This window comes from Ammodytes marinus (genome assembly GCF_949987685.1).
Source record: "Ammodytes marinus genome assembly, chromosome: 5".
Lineage (NCBI taxonomy): Eukaryota > Metazoa > Chordata > Actinopteri > Uranoscopiformes > Ammodytidae > Ammodytes > Ammodytes marinus.
In genome coordinates this window covers 632,893-651,542 of record NC_137234.1, presented here as the reverse complement: position 1 = coordinate 651,542, position 18,650 = coordinate 632,893, and the positions used below count along the sequence as shown (strand labels likewise).

Below are 18,650 nucleotides of genomic sequence, written 5' to 3'. Positions count from 1 at the left end.
GTCCAGAATTGGGATCAGAGGTCACATACATAGACTTCCTTGGAGTTAGACTGCTGCATTTCAGGTGAGAGGATGTTTTGTGTTTTTCATGTCAAATTAAAAATATTTTGCTTCTCAGTATTTTTCTTCTAGGCTTTTACACAATGGGTTTATAACAAAACACTTGTTACCCTCAGAAAGTGTGAAGGGTAAACTATAGTTTAGATTGTGGTTAGCAAGCTAATTAGTTGTCAGATGGTTGTTGGCCTTGATGCTAGCAAGAAATTCAAGTTGGGGTTGGTCGTCAAATTTTTTGGGGGGTTGGTTGTCACATGTTATCTCAAGGCTGCAGCCAGAAAAGGAACCCAATAACGAAAGAAATTGTCAAGCTGTATCCTCACTGACACCCCAGAGAAGGAAAGAATAGAGCAGGAAAAGGCAGCTAGCAAGCAAAAGAAAAAAGGGCAACAAAATCAAAACAACCCAGTGCATCCCAAACTAGACCAGCTGCCAAGGCTACAGAACGTTATGTAGGCCTATTTGTCAACTTGACAATGCAATTAAACATTCAAATTTGGTTCTGCCTCCTTGCCTTCTTTTTAAGATTTTTCCCATTAAGATAACATTGTGACAAACAACCCCATAGTGTGTGACAACCGACTGATGGGGTTGGTTGTCACAATGTGTCAGAGTGTCTTTGATGGTAAATTACTTCTTCATTACAATAAGTTGGAAAAAAAGAGAGACGCACATTTCTAGCCAACACCTTAAGCTTCAATGTAATGTAGGAATGGCTATTGACAGATGTTTTGGTGATGAGCAATTCTCACTAGAGTAAAAAGTGTGCCTACTTACCCCGTTCTCCCCTACTTACTTCCGGGAGAAATTTGTGTATGGATCGATAGGTTACTTTTCCTACTCAACCGCCTCACATTGCAAAAAATATGCTTTCATTGATTTTAAAAGGAAGAACAACTGTCTGCTGCATAGAGGTAAGCTGTTACTAACTAATTATTTTATGAGCCAAAGGTTCTCTGAAGCAGCTGCCTAAAGGAGAACATCCAGCTCTGACAACAGCCTCCTCCATCTCCTAAATGTTGTTGTCTCGTTAAAGTTACATTGTAAAGAGGTTCCTATTAACCGTGTGAATGCCAAGAGAAAAACGCCTTTAAAAGGGTAAATGTTACGCTCAGAATGTTTCGGATCCAAACGCAGACAGACTCAGGAATGCTGTTGAAAATGCTTTCTCTATTAGCAAAAGCTTAAGGGGCAAGGCAGGTCAAGCCACGGGGAAGGCGTGGCCGGGCTGTGGAAGGCCAACAGCAGGGGAAGCGTGCAGACAGACAGACAGACAAGCAGACACAGACAAGCAGCCAGGCAGACAGACAGACAGGCAGAGCGGGCGGGCGGGCAGGCAGACAGGCAGAGCAGGCAGGCAGGCAGGGGACAGAGCGGGCTGGCAGGAGAATCCAGGAGTGAGAGCTGGCAGATAAGGGCAGAAGCTGATCGCAGGAGTCAAAATAAGAACAAAGAAGGCAGGCATTAGGCAAGGCAGAATGCAGGAGTTTAAAAAAAAAAATTTATTGCATTTGTATATTTCATTGTAAACGTTAAGAAGAATCTCACATACACAATGGATGGTTAAGTAAACAGTATGTAGTATACATGTTGAGTATGTAGGAGGGAGGACGTTAGTAGGGCTTTTTGAACATAGCCTATGACTTGTTTCCACTGATAAACTTCCTGCAGTCTATATTGGAGGCGTCAGCTGTTGATGCGTCATGTCAGATTTTATGCTTTCCTGCTCTCCGTCCATTTACTGACTACTACTAAAAGTTAATACTAGTCTGTCTACAAGAATATTCAAGTTAATTTATCACGTTAGACTTAGTGAATCTTTTGGGATTTATTTATCAATGTTGTTGTTTTTTTTTTTTACAGGATCGATCAGAAGGCAGACTCTCCTGGACCTGGAGCCAGCTGTTTGTCCTTCAAGAGTGATTGGTCAAAAGATGATTTAATTGATTTTAAAGGACAACAACCGTCTGCTGCAGATAGGTAAACTGTTACTAACATTCTTCATGTTCAAATATATATTTTGTTGCACTTTTTCAAAAACAATTGGTAAAGGGCGTTTTGGTACGGTGGCGCTGAGCATTCAAAAAAAAATCTCACCTGATCTAGCAATTAGGACACCAGGATCTCATGATAATAAGAAAAGGTCTCGTAATTACGACATCATAGAGTGAGATTTTCCTGCTCAGAAAGCATTGGGAAATATTGATGTTTCTTAAAAGTGAGGTGGGCATAACTATGAGTATGTCAACATCTAAAGTCATTGGGACTGTTCAGGAGAAAAGCCCAGGCCGACGTCCAGTGTTGACAGGATATCAAGGCGTAGTTATGGTGGGGAGGGGTTGCAGTTCAGTGGGCTGAGGTTCTCATCTCTGCTGTTTGCGGATGATGTGGTTCTGATGACATCATCGGTCTGTGACCTTCAGCTCTCACTGGATCGGTTCACAGCCGAAGCGGTTGGGATGAGGATCAAATCTGACGCCATGATGCTCAACAGGAAACCGATGGATTGTCAACTACAGGTAGGGAATGAGTCCTTAGCCCAAGTGAAGGAGTTCAACTACCTCTGGGTCTTGTTTGCGAGTGAGGGGAGTGTGAGATTGGCCCGCAGCAGGGGCGGTTTTGCACTCACTCTACCACTTTTGTTGTGACAAAAAGAAAGCTGAGTCGGAAGGCGAAGCTTTCGATATACCAGTCGATCTTCGTTCCTACCCTCACCTATGGTCATGAAGGCTGGGTAATGACCCAAAGAAAGAATGTCTCCCTTCTAGATAGGGTGAGAAGCTCAGTGAACCTGAGAGACCCAGAGTAGGGCCGCCGCTCCTTTAGGTCGAAAGGAGCCAGCTGAGGTGGTTCGGCATCTGGTGAGGATGCCCCCTGGGCGCCTCCCTAGGGATGTGTTCCCGTCACGTCCAGCTGGAAAGAGGCCTTGGGGAAGACCCAGGACTAGGTGGAGAGATTATATCTCCACACTGGCCTGGGAACGCCTCGGGATTCCCCAGCTGGTTGATGTGGCCCGGGAAAGAGAAGTTTGGGGTTCCCTGCTCAAGCTTCTGCCCCAGACTCCGGATAAGCGGTTGAAGATGATGATGATGATAATTAATGCTCAGCGCCACTGTATTTTGGGACCGCAGGAATAATTTTATAGTTGTTTGGGATATATTGCAGTGGAAATTAAATATTTCTTGTGAGTTTTTTTTTAGCCAAGCAGCTGCCAAAAGGTAGTAACGGAAATGAGTTTGCACGAGATTTTCAGATAGTTTACATAGCCGTCACTACATTATACAGTATCTCATCATATCAACATTGTACATGTGTGTGTTGTGTTCAACAGACCAGACTCTCCTGGACCTGGACTCAGCTGTTTGTCCTTGAAGAGTAATGACTCAAAAGATTTTTTTCTTGATTTTAAAGGACAACAACCGTCTGCTGCAGAGAGGTAAACTGTTACTAACATTTAAATATCACTGATTCATGTTTTACTGTTAATTTTCAGCACGGTTCTGAAATGCTCAGTATAACTACTGTGTTCTGGTTGGAGTGCAGATTAATTACTGTTTCCAGTTCAGTCTGGTTTGGTTTGGCACTTGTTTGCGTTTCTATTTTGTAGTATAACCTTACCATATGTATTCTGGTCCCCCATTGGTCTGGGTACAAAGATGTCCCAAGAGGGCGGAGCTGCACACACTGCAGTCCGTTGATTGGTCGACATCGTCAGAATCCGTCTGACAGGGGGCGCCCTTAGCTCAGTTGGTAGGGCGTCCCCCCCATGGGCCTCGGCCAGCAGCGGACCCAGGTTCGATTCCAGCCCGCGGTCGTTCTCTGCATGTCACTCCCCTCTCTGCCCCATTTCAACTCTGTCTCTACACTATCAAATAAAGCATAAAAATGCCAAAAAAATATCTTTAAAAAAAATAATAATAATCCGTCTGACAAAGACAATAACAACTGTGTACAATCTCCTTGGCAGGAGTGGAGAGTGTTTCCATTGTTGCCGTTTCTCTGTTGCGAGGCGTTTTTTCCTCTTCATTGAATTAATCGGCGGGCTACACCGTTTCCTACTGCTAAGATGTCCCAATAGTTACGTAGCTGCTATGATGTCACCATAGTTACGTAGGGGCTATCGCTATTCTGTACTTAACTGAGCTGTACCGCTCAGTGGAGACGAGGCCTGATGTTGTTTTCCTGCAGCCCTCTGCTTATGCTCAGCCCCGGCTGGAGTTTACATTGCCTAACTGGGTCTGGAGCATTCTCAACCCAACTGCTTTATGGCCTTTCAGCAAAGAGCCTCTGTACCTCCTTAGCAGCTGCCCGTCTGCCCCTCAGCCATCTGGTCCATCAGCCTGGGGGATGTGGGCCTTTCTCCCTGAGAGGAACTCAGCTTCCAAAGACACTCTCTCTCCCCAGTGACTCTGCCTGATAGACTGATTAACTATTTGTTTTTACAAGCAATTGAACAGGTATACCTAATAAAGTGGCCAGTGAGTCTTTATGCCAACATCCCGCCTTCACCCTGTGTCTGCTGAGCTGAGGTCAGCCTTTGCCGTCCTGAAGACATCGCACTCTTTTATCACTTTCCCAAGGGGTCTGACCTCGCCCCAGGCCTCTACTGGCTTTGTTAGGCAGACACCTGGCCAGTTGTCCCAGGCTGTTCTTGGGTCTGTTCGGCAGACCCCTGGAAGGTTCCCTCAACCCCAGACATGATGTGAGTTAATTCTGAATGGTTTCTTCACAGAGTCGACCAGGAGATCTCAGAGGTTCACAGTGGTCGCTCTGCCCAGCAGCATCAAACACACGTGGACTCCACATTGAGGGTCTGTACATGAACAACAACTTCTTTCCATCTGTTCTGTTCACAACAACCTTCATGTTTAACTGTTTAGACCAGGGGACTGTCACTCTGTCCAACATGGGTCTGATGTTTGCTTCATGATTTTAGTTTGATTGTGTCGTTTTTATAATATTCTTTTCCAGCTGCTGGAAAAAAACATCATCACTTTTGTGAAGAATGAGCTGAAGAAGACGCAGAACCTTCTGAGTCCAGATTACCCAGAAGGCTTAGAGGTTCAGAGTGAGGATGAGGAGCAGAGCAGCAGCAGAGAGGCATTTTTGAAGATTATACTGGACTTCCTGAGGAGAATGAAGCAGAAGGAGCTGGCTGACCTTCTGTGGAGCAGTAAGAGGATTTCTCTAAAGATTTAACATGATGATGAAATGGGACATTTACTAAAGTCTCAAGAGATGGAGGGACAAATGTGTGTGTGCATTCATATTTTCATCATGTATTTCATCACTCATTGATATTATTTGTAATGTTGACTCTTGACTCTCTTATTTTTTAACATTTTCTCTCATTGATGTTATCTCGTTTGTATCTCTTGTGTATTAATTCAGGAAGTATTTCTGAAGGTTGTCGGCGTAAGCTAAAGTCTAACCTGAAGAAGAAGTTCCAGTGTGTGTTTGAGGGGATCGCTAAAGCAGGAAACCCAACCCTTCTGAATCAGATCTACACAGAGCTCTACATCACAGAGGGAGGGACTGGAGAGGTCAATGATGAACACGAGGTTAGACAGATTGAAACAGCATCTAGGAACCCACACAGGCCAGAAACAACCATCAAACAAGAAGACATCTTTAAAGCCCCACCTGGAAGAGATGAACCAAGTAGAACAGTGATGACAAAGGGAGTGGCTGGCATTGGGAAAACTGTCTTAACACAGAAGTTCACTCTGGACTGGGCTGAAGACAAAACAAACCAAGACATACAGTTCATATTTCCATTCACTTTCAAAGAGCTGAATTTGTTGAAAGAGAAAAAGTTCAGCTTGGTGGAACTTGTTCATCACTTCTTCACTGAAACCAAAGAAGCAGGAATCTGCAACTTTGAAGAGTTCCAGGTTGTGTTCATCTATGATGGTCTGGATGAGTGTCGACTTCCTCTGGACTTCCACAACAATGAGATCCTGACTGATGTTACAGAGTCCACCTCAGTGGATGTGCTGCTGACAAACCTCATCAGAGGGAAACTGCTTCCCTCTGCTCGCCTCTGGATAACTACACGACCTGCAGCAGCCAATCAGATCCCTCCTGACTGTGTTGGCATGGTGACAGAGGTCAGAGGGTTCACTGACCCACAGAAGGAGGAGTACTTCAGGAAGAGATTCAAAGATGAGGAGCAGGCCAGCAGAGTCATCTCCCACATCAAGACATCACGAAGCCTCCATATCATGTGCCACATCCCAGTCTTCTGCTGGATCATTGCTACAGTCCTGGAGGATGTGTTGAAGAACGGAAAAGGAGGAGAGCTGCCCAAGACCCTGACTGAGATGTACATCCACTTCCTGGTGGTTCAGGCCAAACTGAAGAACGTCAAATATGATGAAGGAGCTGAGATAGATCCACACTGGAGTCCACAGACCAGGAAGATGATCGAGTCTCTGGGAAAACTGGCTTTTGAGCAGCTGCAGAAAGGAAACCTGATCTTCTATGAATCAGACCTGACAGAGTGTGGCATCGATATCACAGCAGCCTCAGTGGTCTCAGGATGGTTCACACAGATATTTAAAGAAGAAAGAGGACTGTACCAGGAGAAGGTGTTCTGCTTCGTCCATCTGAGCGTTCAGGAGTTTCTGGCTGCTCTTCATGTCCATCTGACATTCATGAACTCTGGAGTCAATCTGATGTCACAAGATCAAACAACCTCAGATGAATCTGCAGAGACACACTTCTACCAGAGTGCTGTGGACAAGGCCTTACAGAGTCCAAATGGACACCTGGACTTGTTCCTCCGCTTCCTCCTGGGTCTTTCACTGCCGACCAATCAGAGTCTCCTAAGAGGTCTGCTGACACAGACAGGAAGTAGCTCACAGACCAATAAGAAAACAGTCAAGTTCATCAAGAAGAAGATTGAAACGACTCCCTCTGCAGAGAAAAGCATCAATCTGTTCCACTGTCTGAATGAACTGAATGATGATCATTCTCTAGTGAAGGAGATCCAACAGTACCTGAGCGTAGGATGTTTCCCCAGATATAAACTGTCTCCTGCTGAGTGGTCTGCTCTGGGCTTCATCTTACTGTCATCGGAAAAAGATCTGGACGCGTTTGACCTGAAGAAATACTCTGGTTCAGAGGAGGCTCTTCTGAGGCTGCTGCCAGTGGTCAAAGCCTCCAACAAAGCTCTGTACGTAGGATTTATTCACCAATAAATACTCTGCCATCTTTTAACTGAAAAAATCTTAATTTATTACTCTTTTCTTTATTGTTGTCTCTCCAGGCTGAGTGGCTGTAACCTCTCAGAGAGTAGCTGTGAAGCTCTGGCCTCAGTTCTCAGCTCCTCCTCTCGTCTGAGAGAGCTGGACCTGAGTAACAACGACCTGCAGGATTCAGGAGTGGAGCATCTGTCTGCTAAACTGCTTAGTCCACACTGTAAACTGGAATCTCTCAGGTCAGGCTTCATGCACCAGTTCAACTAATGACCATTCTGATTATATATATATAAGTACATAGCATCATCAGAAGTCCAGACTCGACATACTAATAAATATGTTTTTCACTCTGTCTTGTTAATTTTTTCGTCTCCACTATCTTTTAACTAAAAAAATAAATAATGTATAACTATTTACCTTTCTGTTGTCCCTCCAGGGTGAGTGGCTGTAACCTCTCAGAGGGAAGCTGTGAAGCTCTGTCCTCAGTTCTCAGCTCCTCCTCTAGTCTGAGAGAGCTGGACCTGAGTAACAACGACCTGCAGGATTCAGGAGTGGAGCATCTGTCTGCTGCACTGCAGAGTCCACACTGTAAACTGGAAACTCTCAGGTCAGGCTTCATACACCAGTTCAACTGATGACCATTTAACATCTGATTTACATCAGTTTATAACAAGTTAACCTTTTAAACTTTGTCAACAACAATGATTTATCAAAAGCTCTTTAATTAAACTGCTCGTTGGTCAGATTAAGTTGCAATTTGTCTCCATTACATTTAACAGCCTCTCATCAGGGTTTAAGAATTTCTCCTGAGAATATTTTTAAATTCAAAGGACAGAAAATAGGATTTTCCAGTGTATTTAGTTCTGGTTAGGATTCACACATCGTAAAACAGAACATTATAAACTAAATCAATTAAAAATAGGCAGACAAAAAACTTATTGAATGTTTGGTAATCATCATACATGAAATTTATAAACGATTCTGATTATAAATACGGTATATAGAATCATCAGAAGTCCAGACTCGACATACTAATAAATATGTTTTTCACTCTGTCTTGTTCATTTTTTCGTCTCCACTATCTTTTAACTAAATAAATAAATAAATAATGTATAACTATTTACCTTTCTGTTGTCTCTCCAGACTGAGTGGCTGTAACCTCTCAGAGAGAAGCTGTGAAGCTCTGTCCTCAGTTCTCAGCTCCTCCTCTAGTCTGGGAGAGCTGGACCTGAGTAACAACGACCTGCAGGATTCAGGAGTGAAGCATCTGTCTGCTGCACTGAAGAGTCCACACTGTAAACTGGAAACTCTCAGGTCAGGCTTCATGCACCAGTTCAACTGATGACCATTTAACATCTGATTTACATTAACAAGTTAACCTTTTAAACTTTGTCAACAACAATGATTTATCAAAAGCTCTTTAATTAAACTTCTCTCAGGTCAGATTAAGTTGCAATTTGTCCCCATTACATTTAACAGCCTCTCATCAGGGTTTAGGAATTTCTCCTGAAAATATTTTCAGACTCAAAGAACGGAAAATAGAATTTTCCAGTGTATCTAGTTCTAGTTAGGATTCATTCACACGCCGTACAGCATTAAAATATAAACTATGGTTGACAAGAAACTAATTTTATGTTTGGTAATCATCATGCATGAAATTTATAAACGATTCTGGTATAAATACGGTACATAGAATCATCAGAAGCCCAGACTCGACATACTAAAAAATATGTTTCTCTCTCTTGTTCATTATTTCGTCCCTGCGATCTTTTAACAAAAAAAATAAACAATGTATTACTATTTACCTTTCTGTTTTCCCTCCAGACTGAGTGGCTGTAACCTCTCAGAGAGAAGCTGTGAAGCTCTGGCCTCAGTTCTCAGCTCCTCCTCTAGTCTGAGAGAGCTGGACCTGAGTAACAACGACCTGCAGGATTCAGGAGTGATGCATCTGTCTGCTGCACTGCAGAGTCCACACTGGAAACTGGAAACTCTCAGGTCAGATTATCAACCAGTTCAACTGATGACCATTTAACATCTGATTTACATCAGTTTATAACAAGTTAACCTTTTAAACTATTATTAATACTGTTATTTTCAGATTTTTCATATGTTTGACATTTATTATAAACATGACTCTAAAGTATTCAATGTGGACCGAAATGTACCTGAACAAAAGCAAATGAAAACTCACATCACATGTTCTCAGATGGTTTGTGTGTGTGTGTGTGTGTGTGTGTGTGTGTGTGTGTGTGTGTGTGTGTGTGTGTGTGTGTGTGTGTGTGTGTGTGTGTGTGTGTGTGTGTGTGTGTGTGTGTGTGTGTGTGTGTGTGTGTGTGTGTGTGTGTGTGTGTGTGTGTGTGTGTGTGTGTGTGTAGTCTGTCAGGTTGTCTGATCACAGAGGAAGGCTGTGCTTCTCTGGCCTCAGCACTGAGCTCCAACCCCTCCCATCTAAGAGAGCTGGACCTGAGCTACAACCATCCAGGGGCCTCAGGAGTGGAGCTACTGTCTGCTGGACGGGACGGTGCCCTCTGGAGACTGGACACTCTCAGGTATGAAGAGGCTGCTGTCAGTCTGATAGAGGAGGGAGAGCTGGAGACATTTCCTTATATGGTGTTTCACTATTTACATTATCTATCCAGGGAATTATTTTGGCTTCAATGATAATATTGTATACGTTGAATCTGCTTCATCATTTGAAATGGAGAGGGATCCCTTACTCTGTGAACTCTCCCTGAGATTTCTCAATGTTTTAATCCCGGTAAAGGGTTTTTACTAGGGGTGGGAATCTCTTGGCACCTCACGATTTGATTCGATTCCGATTCCGAGGTCAACGATTCGATTCAAAATCGATTCTCAATGCATCTCGATGCAATTTTTTTTACGTACCTATGTCGGATTTTTAAAGATATATTTATATACACATCTGAGTTTGCTACTCAGAGTTTGCTAATCACTTCCTACTTGTGTAATTATCATTAAATACAATCAACAGATGAATTACCTTCTCCAATATTGTATTAGAGAAAAATCTTTTCTTGTCACAAATATGACTTTATATGACCAGTGCAATAATCAATGCAGCTTTCAACACAATATGGAAGTATGTAAAAACTAAACTGATTCAGTTTAATTTTCTTTCTACTCTGGTGAATCATGTTTCTATAGGATTTCTATTCTATTATTTTCTATGTCATTTCAACACATTGTATAAAAAGTATTGCTTGGAATTCAGCTCTCATACAAAAACGTAAACAGACACAAAGCCAGTGCAGGTCATATGGGTTTGCTGCTCTCAGCCCTTTTGTCGCCACTTTTAACAACTCGCACTTGTGTGGTGTGCATGCGCAGTGGCGCAGGAAATACTAATATTAAATACTAGTAAAAAATAAAATAAAAAATAATAATAATAATATATTTTTTTTTAATAAATCGATTATTAACTTTTATGAATCGATTCGGAATCGTTCAAGAGAGAATCGCGATTAATCGGAAAATCGATTATTTTTCCCACCCCTAGTTTTTACTGGGAGTTTTTTCTCAGCCGGGTCTAAGGGCAGACAGATATACACTCACCGGCCAATTTATTACGACATTGGACATTAGTAATGTCCATGTGTCCATGCTGAAAGAGTACATGCTGGTCTGACCCCCCCTCTCCTTTCAGGGTGGAGCCTGCTGGAGTCCAATGGCTGACACCTGGTCTGAGGAAATGTAAGTGTGTTTTAAAATGTTCATAATCATCAAACTGTCAATCAATGAACAGATGATGGATTAATAACTGCTGCTGTGTTGTGTCTTTTTCTCTCCATCAGATTCCTGTGAACTCACACTGGACACAAACACAGTAAACAGAAAGATCAAGCTGTCTGACAACAACAGGAAGGTGACACGGGTGGAGGAGGATAAGCCATATTCTGATCATCCGGAGAGATTTGACTCCTGTCCTCAGCTGCTGTGTAGTAATGGTCTGACTGGTCGCCGTTACTGGGAGGTTGATTGGAGTGGAGGGGTTGATATATCAGTAAGTTACAGAGGGATCAGCAGGAAAGGAGGCAGTAGATACTGCTGGTTCGGACAGAATGATCAGTCCTGGAGTCTTACCGGCTCTGATGGTGAAGATGGTCTTTCTCCTGGTTACTGGGTCTATCACAATAACAGATCCACATCCATCTCCTCCCCCTCTCCCTCTCACAGAGTAGGAGTGTATGTGGACTGTCCTGCTGGCTCTCTGTCCTTCTACACAGTCTCCTCTGACTCACTGATCCACCTCCACACCATCAACACCACATTCACTGAACCTCTGTATCCTGGGTTTGGGTTTGGGTTTGGCTCTGGTTCCTCAGTGTCTCTGTGTCGTCTGTAGGAGGGAGAGTCTGAACAGGATCACAGTTACAGAAAGCTTTCAGGTTTTTGTAACGAATGGATCAGTTAATTGATTGAAATGGTTCATCTTTAATAACCATATATTAAGAAACATGATAGTATGTACATATCTTTTGGTCATGCCTGAAATTGACAAACTATTACCTAGGGGGCAAAACCCATTTTTTTTGAAAAACAGACATGGAGCGTTGTAAAAGGTTGTTCACCAGAAATGATATCCAGGACCTTGCAGGATCCCAACCTGGGTGGGCAACCTGATCAACTAGCTGCTGGAAAGCTACAGCGGGCCGACATAGAGCAAATCAGAACCACTGTTTAAGCAAATGGGGGTGGGCTAATAGGGGATTTATTTAACTTATAGATATCATTATGAAACTTTGCAAGTTGATTACTGACATTAAAACAACAACTTTTTGTATTACAGCATTTTCCAAAAAGTTTGAATAAATATGAAAAATCATCAATATCTTACTAATGATGCGTAAATTTACATATCTGCAAAGCCCCAAAATCTAGATGTTGGACAAAAGCAGAGCCAATTTGTTTTTAAATTTTGAAAATAAAACAAGTGTCCAACTGCCTGAAGCTTTTCCTAATCACAGTTCAAATTTGATCAATAACCCATATAAAATGAATTTTGTACACAGTTTTTTCCAAAGGAAAGTCTAGCCGTATCCTAAAATACCAGCTGGAGACTCCAAAAGGACACTTTTGGTCCATGGCACATGAAATGTAACTGTGTAAAAAATGTATTATTATAAAAAGGGTTTGTAATAATTAAGGACAGGATATCAAGGCAGTTGTGGTGGGGAGGGGTTACAGTTGCAAATGTGTGTCGACGACATAATTATCTTGTTCCCATTGCAGGCTCAGGATACTGAGATAAACATATACTCTTCTTTTATGCAGATTAAAAATCCAAGATAGTGAATTTGTGCCACTGGTGAACTGTATCAATTTCTAGTTGTTTAGCCACTGGAAAAATGATTGAATTAATGTAGGAGGCAAGATATTAAGAAACAAGTGTTTGAAAGTTGCCTTTTTTTAAATGCTAAAATGGCCCCCATATCGAGGGACTCATCTCTACATCAGATTTAAAACTGAAATATTCCCAAATAGGGGACGGAACATTTTTCTGGTCACAGCTGTTGTTTCAGAGCAATGGATAGCGCTATTAGTTGAAGTGCTAACAACGCTTCAGAAGCCTATCTATCTAATTAGCCTATATAGCGTAAGTGGTTTGTGTCCCAACAGTTTTGTACATATAAAACGCCACTGTGCCCTAATAGTCAAATGAGTGACTGAGCTGTATATATTTATTTCTATATTATTTTTACTTGCCATTTCTTTTGACATCTTTTTTCTCTCTGTCAATATTATCGTTTATGTTTTTAATGAAGTTTATGTTTTTGCTTGTCTGTCTGTTACCTGGGGCTGAAGGGGGAGGGAGAAAAACATATATTTTTTTCAAATTAGTTCAGAAATTTAAAAAATGCAAAGCATATTACCAATTCTATTTGATAAACAAGCATTGATATGCCTGAAAAGGAGTAGAAAGAAGTATAAACTTAATTATGGCATTTATTTCACTTCTATATCTGTCTGTACAATTTGATATACTATATGTGCATTTTATACAAATACTGTTAACATTTTATTATAAATATAGATACATATGACATACACCTGTTTAAACAACACATGCAAAGCTTTATATGAATTGCAAAGCATGTACCACCCATGTCAATTTACTCTTGTTTGAATAAGTTGTATATTTCTGGTACTAAAATAATAAAAACAAGTAGATCTTTTGATCTACTGAAAGGCAGAACTCACCAATCGTTTTTGCTTCTTCACCTGAAAGAGGTTCAACATCAAGCTGTGATAAGACCCCAAGATTCCAGTGTTTCCCACAGCGCTTTAAGGCTAAGGCCTTAACAACGCCAGCCCCCCACGTTGACTACCGACCACCCGTTTCATTTATTTATTTTCAGGGGGAAAAAATCACTGTTTTCATTATTTAAACTTAAGTTATTTTGTGAACAGCATGCTAGTTTAGGCCTAAACATTTTGATTATCAAAAGCTGCATTATTTTTATGTTTTAAATTGAGAAATACATATTCCAAAACTATCAATAACCTGCCTCTGTATTTAAAAAAATATCAAAGCCAATTGGCTTTCAATACTCATTATGAATCTATTATAGGCTCTCGCATCGCAGTATTGTCTACAATAATCAGTATATTTAGTAAACACACTGAAAACTCACCTGCTGTATTATCAGCTGAGGAGTTGGATTTCAGTGCTGACTCCACAGTGGCACTTGTAGAAGTTTCAGGGGCAAAACACCCAAACAGCAAACCTGCAGAAGTATCAGAGTGTGAGGGTGTGAGCGGACACTTTGCTTTATTCCACGGTCTTAAGGTTTTTAATGGAATGAATTAACACAATATCAAGGGATTAACCGTTCACATTCTGAACTTGTTACTTTACAAGTCATACAGTATATATCACATTTTGGAAACAATTTACATTATACAGTGCTGCTTGAAAGTATGTGATTCTCTTGAGACTTTTGGACTTTTATTTAGTTTAACCATTATTAATTCATCTTTATCAATACCAGTTTTTTATATATGAAATAAGGTGTGTGTTTATCAAGAGGTTCACATACTTTCTAGCAGCACTGTATTTTTTATATGGGGGAATAGGAAGGAATCTACAGTATCTTGGAAAATAAAACATTCCTCGACTGTCTACGTTGCCTATATCATCTACTACATTTATTTCTATGGGAGTCAACCGGGTCGGATTTTTCCGGCAAAAATCCAAATGTGACGTTTCTGTGCATTACAGAGCGTGTTCCACATTTAACAGAAGAAGTAAAAAGCTCAACTAACTGTTCTGAATCCTAACGCTGGTCAAACTAAAACAAACTAATACCTTTAATTTATAATGTAAATCCCATTGAGACCGGAGTCTAACTAAATGGTGCAACAAATCTTACCTCATCCATCACTGTAACCGGTAGAACTGGTTGCAGGCTGCTGTGTTTCTCCGGTGGTGAGGCTTGTTGCTACTCGCGGGCTGTGGTTGTTTAGTCCAATGCTCTCAGGTTGCTGCAATAGTACGAACGCTGCAGCTCACTTTACCACCAATTCTGTGCAGTGGACCTTTATAAAAGGCTCTGCTGATTGATTGACTGTTTTGATTGTGATAATGTCAGTTTGTTGCATATGAACATTTGAGCATTCCTACAACTGCAATTTCATTTTTACTATTTGTCAGACATTAGGTTGGCTTGTTTTTTGTTTGTTTCGATTATCATTTTATTAATAACCATAGCTTGTTAGTTCAATAAAAATAAAAAAATGTTGAGAAAATAACTGGTGGTGTGGTTTCAGCTTTGTTGCCTGGCACATTTAAACTGGGGACGACTAGTTTGTCCGGTAGGTTTATATTATACAATTCCGCCATCTACTGGATATGTTTGGAATGGCAGAACCACCTACTACTGTATGGGAATACCCGGTCAATAATGGATATAAAATGGACACAAAACACTACCAATAATACTGGATCTTTGTATGGACGACACCGTAATCTAATCTAAATTCATAAAGTACTCTAGGTTCAATAAAAAAAAAACATCTTTCAACTCACATAATCATTGCCTTGTTGTTGTGTATGTTTAACTTATGGCTAATGAAAATGGCCTAACATTTCAAACAGTGTCTAAAGGCCCCTACACATGTTTAGCGATAAGAAAAAAAACTATTTAATGCGGCTGTGCCATTGTTTTCCTTTGAGAGGAGCGCATGTAACAGGGTCAGTTATTTACTGGTTACATATTAAATTATAATTACACTAAATATTGATACCTGATGTGTTTTACCAGCGAATCCCTATTTTAGTTTGTCAACAAAGCTCCTACGTTGCTTTCTGGTTCACCCTACGTTTATAACTTTTCCCGCCGTCGCCTCTTCCCATTGTTATTGAACTGATGAAGAGGTTAGTTAACTGTTTAGTAGGTTCCCCGATTTACATGTTATCTTAAACATACTGAACTTTATGCTAACTCTTTTCTCTGTGTTGTTTAACTTGCTAGAAGCTGAAGTTAACGGGATTACTCACTGATGTTTTTGTTTTATTTTCAAATCAAATCAAATCAAATCAGTTCTCCTCAGTGGGCTTTACATTCCATACAGTACGTCACCCTGCCCTTAGACCCTTAGCTCGGCTGAGAAAAAACTCCCAGTAAAAAAACCTTTATGGGATTACATTTTTTTATGTGTCAGAGAATAAACGGAGATCGCCTCCAAATATATGTTGGCCTTGGGCACTCATTCACACAACACAAGGCAGCGAAACCGACAACAGTAGCCACACCGGTTACACGCAGACGCACATATTTGCCGCTACCTTGGCTTGTTAGTTAGCTCGTTGGTGAACTTGAAGTAACATTAGCTAGCTAAGAAAACACATGTTGAATGAATGACCACACAGGACTTAACACTATAATGTTTATGTAGCTACTAGCTAGCTAATGTGAGGCGGCTAATGTAACGTGATCGTCAATGTCAGTGTAATGCTGGTGATAGAGTTCAGCTGCATTTGGCTGGTGGCATGTGCTAACGCTAATCTCCAACCCTGAATATTTACACCACACACACTGATTAAAACCCACTTTATTTACCTGTTGAATTCACTCTGCTCCTCTCCAGTGACGTCAGTGACAGACCGAATAAACTCCGCGTCCGTGTAATAATCCATTGATGACTTTACAACTGATCCATCCCAGCGCCGATCCAGTTTGAATCAGAGCCGATTCACCAATGTATCCTTCCACCGCCGCGCTGCTGTAATGTTTATCCTTCCGCCGAGTCGACCGACCGTAAGCCAGTAGCTAGATCCTTCCAACTGAATGGAAAGCTCAAATTATAGTATGATAGTTTTTTGTAAAGAGAAGGTTAAAGGTTTGTTTAGGCTGGTCATTTTTTAAGTACAACAACAGGTCATTTTCGTTTTACCTTTAATCACTGAACTAAAGTGGGGCGTACCATCTTAAGGCCAGGACACACCAGTCCGACTTGTTCCGACTACGCAAAAAATGGAGTCGGCCGTTTCAGGAAGCTCCAGTCTTCCCGTCGCGGCCAAAGAACACACCGAGTCGACTGCTTATTTTCCGTACGCTCTTCGCTTCCGCGGGACGTAATGTCTCCACACCAGCAGGCGGCGCTAATCTGTATTGTGGCCCGAAAAAATACGAAAGCCGGAAATGATGGGACAGCTCTCTAGAGCATAAACATAGATAGAAATACGTATTTATATTTATGTACCATAAGAGCACAATTTTTAGCAGAAAGTGTCGAGCATGGTGTCGAGCAGTCAACAAGGGTTGATGCATGTGAGTACTCTCAAAACGAAACGAACAAACACATTAAAACGATGGCTAGCTGTTGTTAGCTGTTTGTGCTACCCGCCTCACTTCCGGGCTTCACTGATTCGCTAGCCCTCCACCAATCAAATTGCTCCAAATGAAAGACGGTCGGCCGCCGATTGAACATGTTCAGGCTCAACAGGCTCAAAACAAGCCCGACGACCTCTACGTCGGCCGACGTCACGGCACACACCAAACAGATTCGTCTTTTTTTTTGACGACGGCGATTATCGGGCTGGTGTGTCCTGGCCTTTAGCTTAGCCAATACAGACAGTGTAGTAATGCAAGTTGATATATAGCCTATAGCTTGTTTAGACCAAAAGGGGTTTCTGAGTTGTGGCTTTGGCATTCTCTAATAGATGTGTTGTTGAGATGAAAATAATTCAAAGGTGGAATTATACACCAATGATTTTGGTCCGGAAAAGACAGAAATTGTTGTAGAAAAATTCACCAAAATGCAGGTAATGGAGGGTTTTACACGTTTGACACACATTTTTAATGTTAAGCACCCTCCTGTCAATATAATGTTTGTGATTGGTTTAACACCAAACCGCCACCAGGTGCTGCTAAACTACTGAAAACAAGAAAGGGAACTAATAAGAGCCTGCCCATCTCCCTATATCTCAAACATATAGCTCCCCAACTTTTTATAAACCTGTTATAATCTTATATAAGTCTGTATGTTTAACCCTATAAATGTTCATTGTGAGTTATAGCCTTTAAGAAGCTGTATAGCCTACTAAGGCTTTGCGTGTATCAGCCAAGAAATTATTAAAATTTAAATGTAGATTTCTCGTTTGAAGCTCTTTCACTTCTTTCTCTCTTTTTTTGTTTTGCAAACTAGACTCCTAAACTGTTCATTGAAACCATACTGTTAAAAAAGGCTTTGTTTTGAGAGTACGTGAGGCAGCAGGGTTTGAGACTGTCAGTTGGCTCCGTGCCAGAAACATCTCCGATTCTCCCTGCGTGTCAGGGCAGAGCACCTCAGGGAACAGTGGAAACTTAGATTATTACATCAGATTATTTTGAATACTTTCACTTCTGACTGAACGCTGTGTCGCAGTTCATTTTCTCCACTAAAGCTCCAGCTGAAGGTAAGAGATCAACTCTGCTCTAATTTTTAATAATAATTCTGATCATATTTTATTATTTTTAGTGTAAATCTAATTCCAGTAGAAACAGAAAAGATGTGGAGTCTGTCCAAACTCATAACTCAAAGTTTCACAGGAAACTATAAACAAAGGAGATGACACAGCCATAAACAAAGATCCTCCATTTTGTGTTCATGTAATATCAAACAGGCTTTCGCGCCGTAGTCTATTCCATGGCGCCTAACTTGACCCCACACCACGCAAAGTTTAGTGAAGTTTGTTGTCTACTGTTAATATCAGGATTCAGGATATAAATCATTTTGAGTGGTTTTTTGTGAAATAATTTTGTTTCTGTGTGCAAAGTAAAATAATGTAATCATCCAAAATAAAAGTAGGATGTTTGGAAAAGCTGTGTTAAAAATGTTTGCTCCGTTTGACAGCAAAAAAAAATTTAAAATTAAAATTTCATACTAATA

At 41.1% G+C, this 18,650-nt stretch overlaps 2 protein-coding genes across 5 annotated transcripts in view; both read left to right on the top strand.

Moving 5' to 3' along the window:
* The window catches only part of LOC307250764 (NACHT, LRR and PYD domains-containing protein 3-like), a 37,724-nt gene extending 25,957 nt beyond the window's left edge, over positions 1-11,767 (top strand). Inside the window, exons 5-15 of one of the 2 annotated variants that reach the window (XM_080027938.1) lie at positions 3,389-3,493; positions 4,790-4,868; positions 5,029-5,230; positions 5,449-7,234; positions 7,328-7,498; positions 7,696-7,866; positions 8,403-8,573; positions 9,084-9,254; positions 9,635-9,808; positions 10,924-10,970; positions 11,072-11,767. In XM_080027938.1, coding sequence (XP_079884064.1) covers positions 3,389-3,493; positions 4,790-4,868; positions 5,029-5,230; positions 5,449-7,234; positions 7,328-7,498; positions 7,696-7,866; positions 8,403-8,573; positions 9,084-9,254; positions 9,635-9,808; positions 10,924-10,970; positions 11,072-11,622 — 3,628 coding nt within the window. In that variant the 3' untranslated portion in view covers positions 11,623-11,767. The remainder of the gene's footprint in view (positions 1-3,388; positions 3,494-4,789; positions 4,869-5,028; positions 5,231-5,448; positions 7,235-7,327; positions 7,499-7,695; positions 7,867-8,402; positions 8,574-9,083; positions 9,255-9,634; positions 9,809-10,923; positions 10,971-11,071) is intronic. The other variant, XM_080027937.1, reaches the window with a different exon arrangement.
* LOC307250765 (NACHT, LRR and PYD domains-containing protein 3-like) overlaps positions 1-18,650 on the top strand; it is a 67,687-nt gene that overhangs the window by 524 nt on the left and 48,513 nt on the right. For 2 of the 3 annotated variants that reach the window (XM_080027941.1, XM_080027940.1), the window contains exon 1: positions 18,123-18,177. The exons of the other annotated variant lie outside the window; for it this stretch is intronic. The gene's annotated coding sequence lies outside the window, so the exon portion shown is untranslated. Of the gene's footprint in view, positions 1-18,122; positions 18,178-18,650 lie in introns of those variants that run through there. 3 annotated transcript variants of the gene reach the window in all.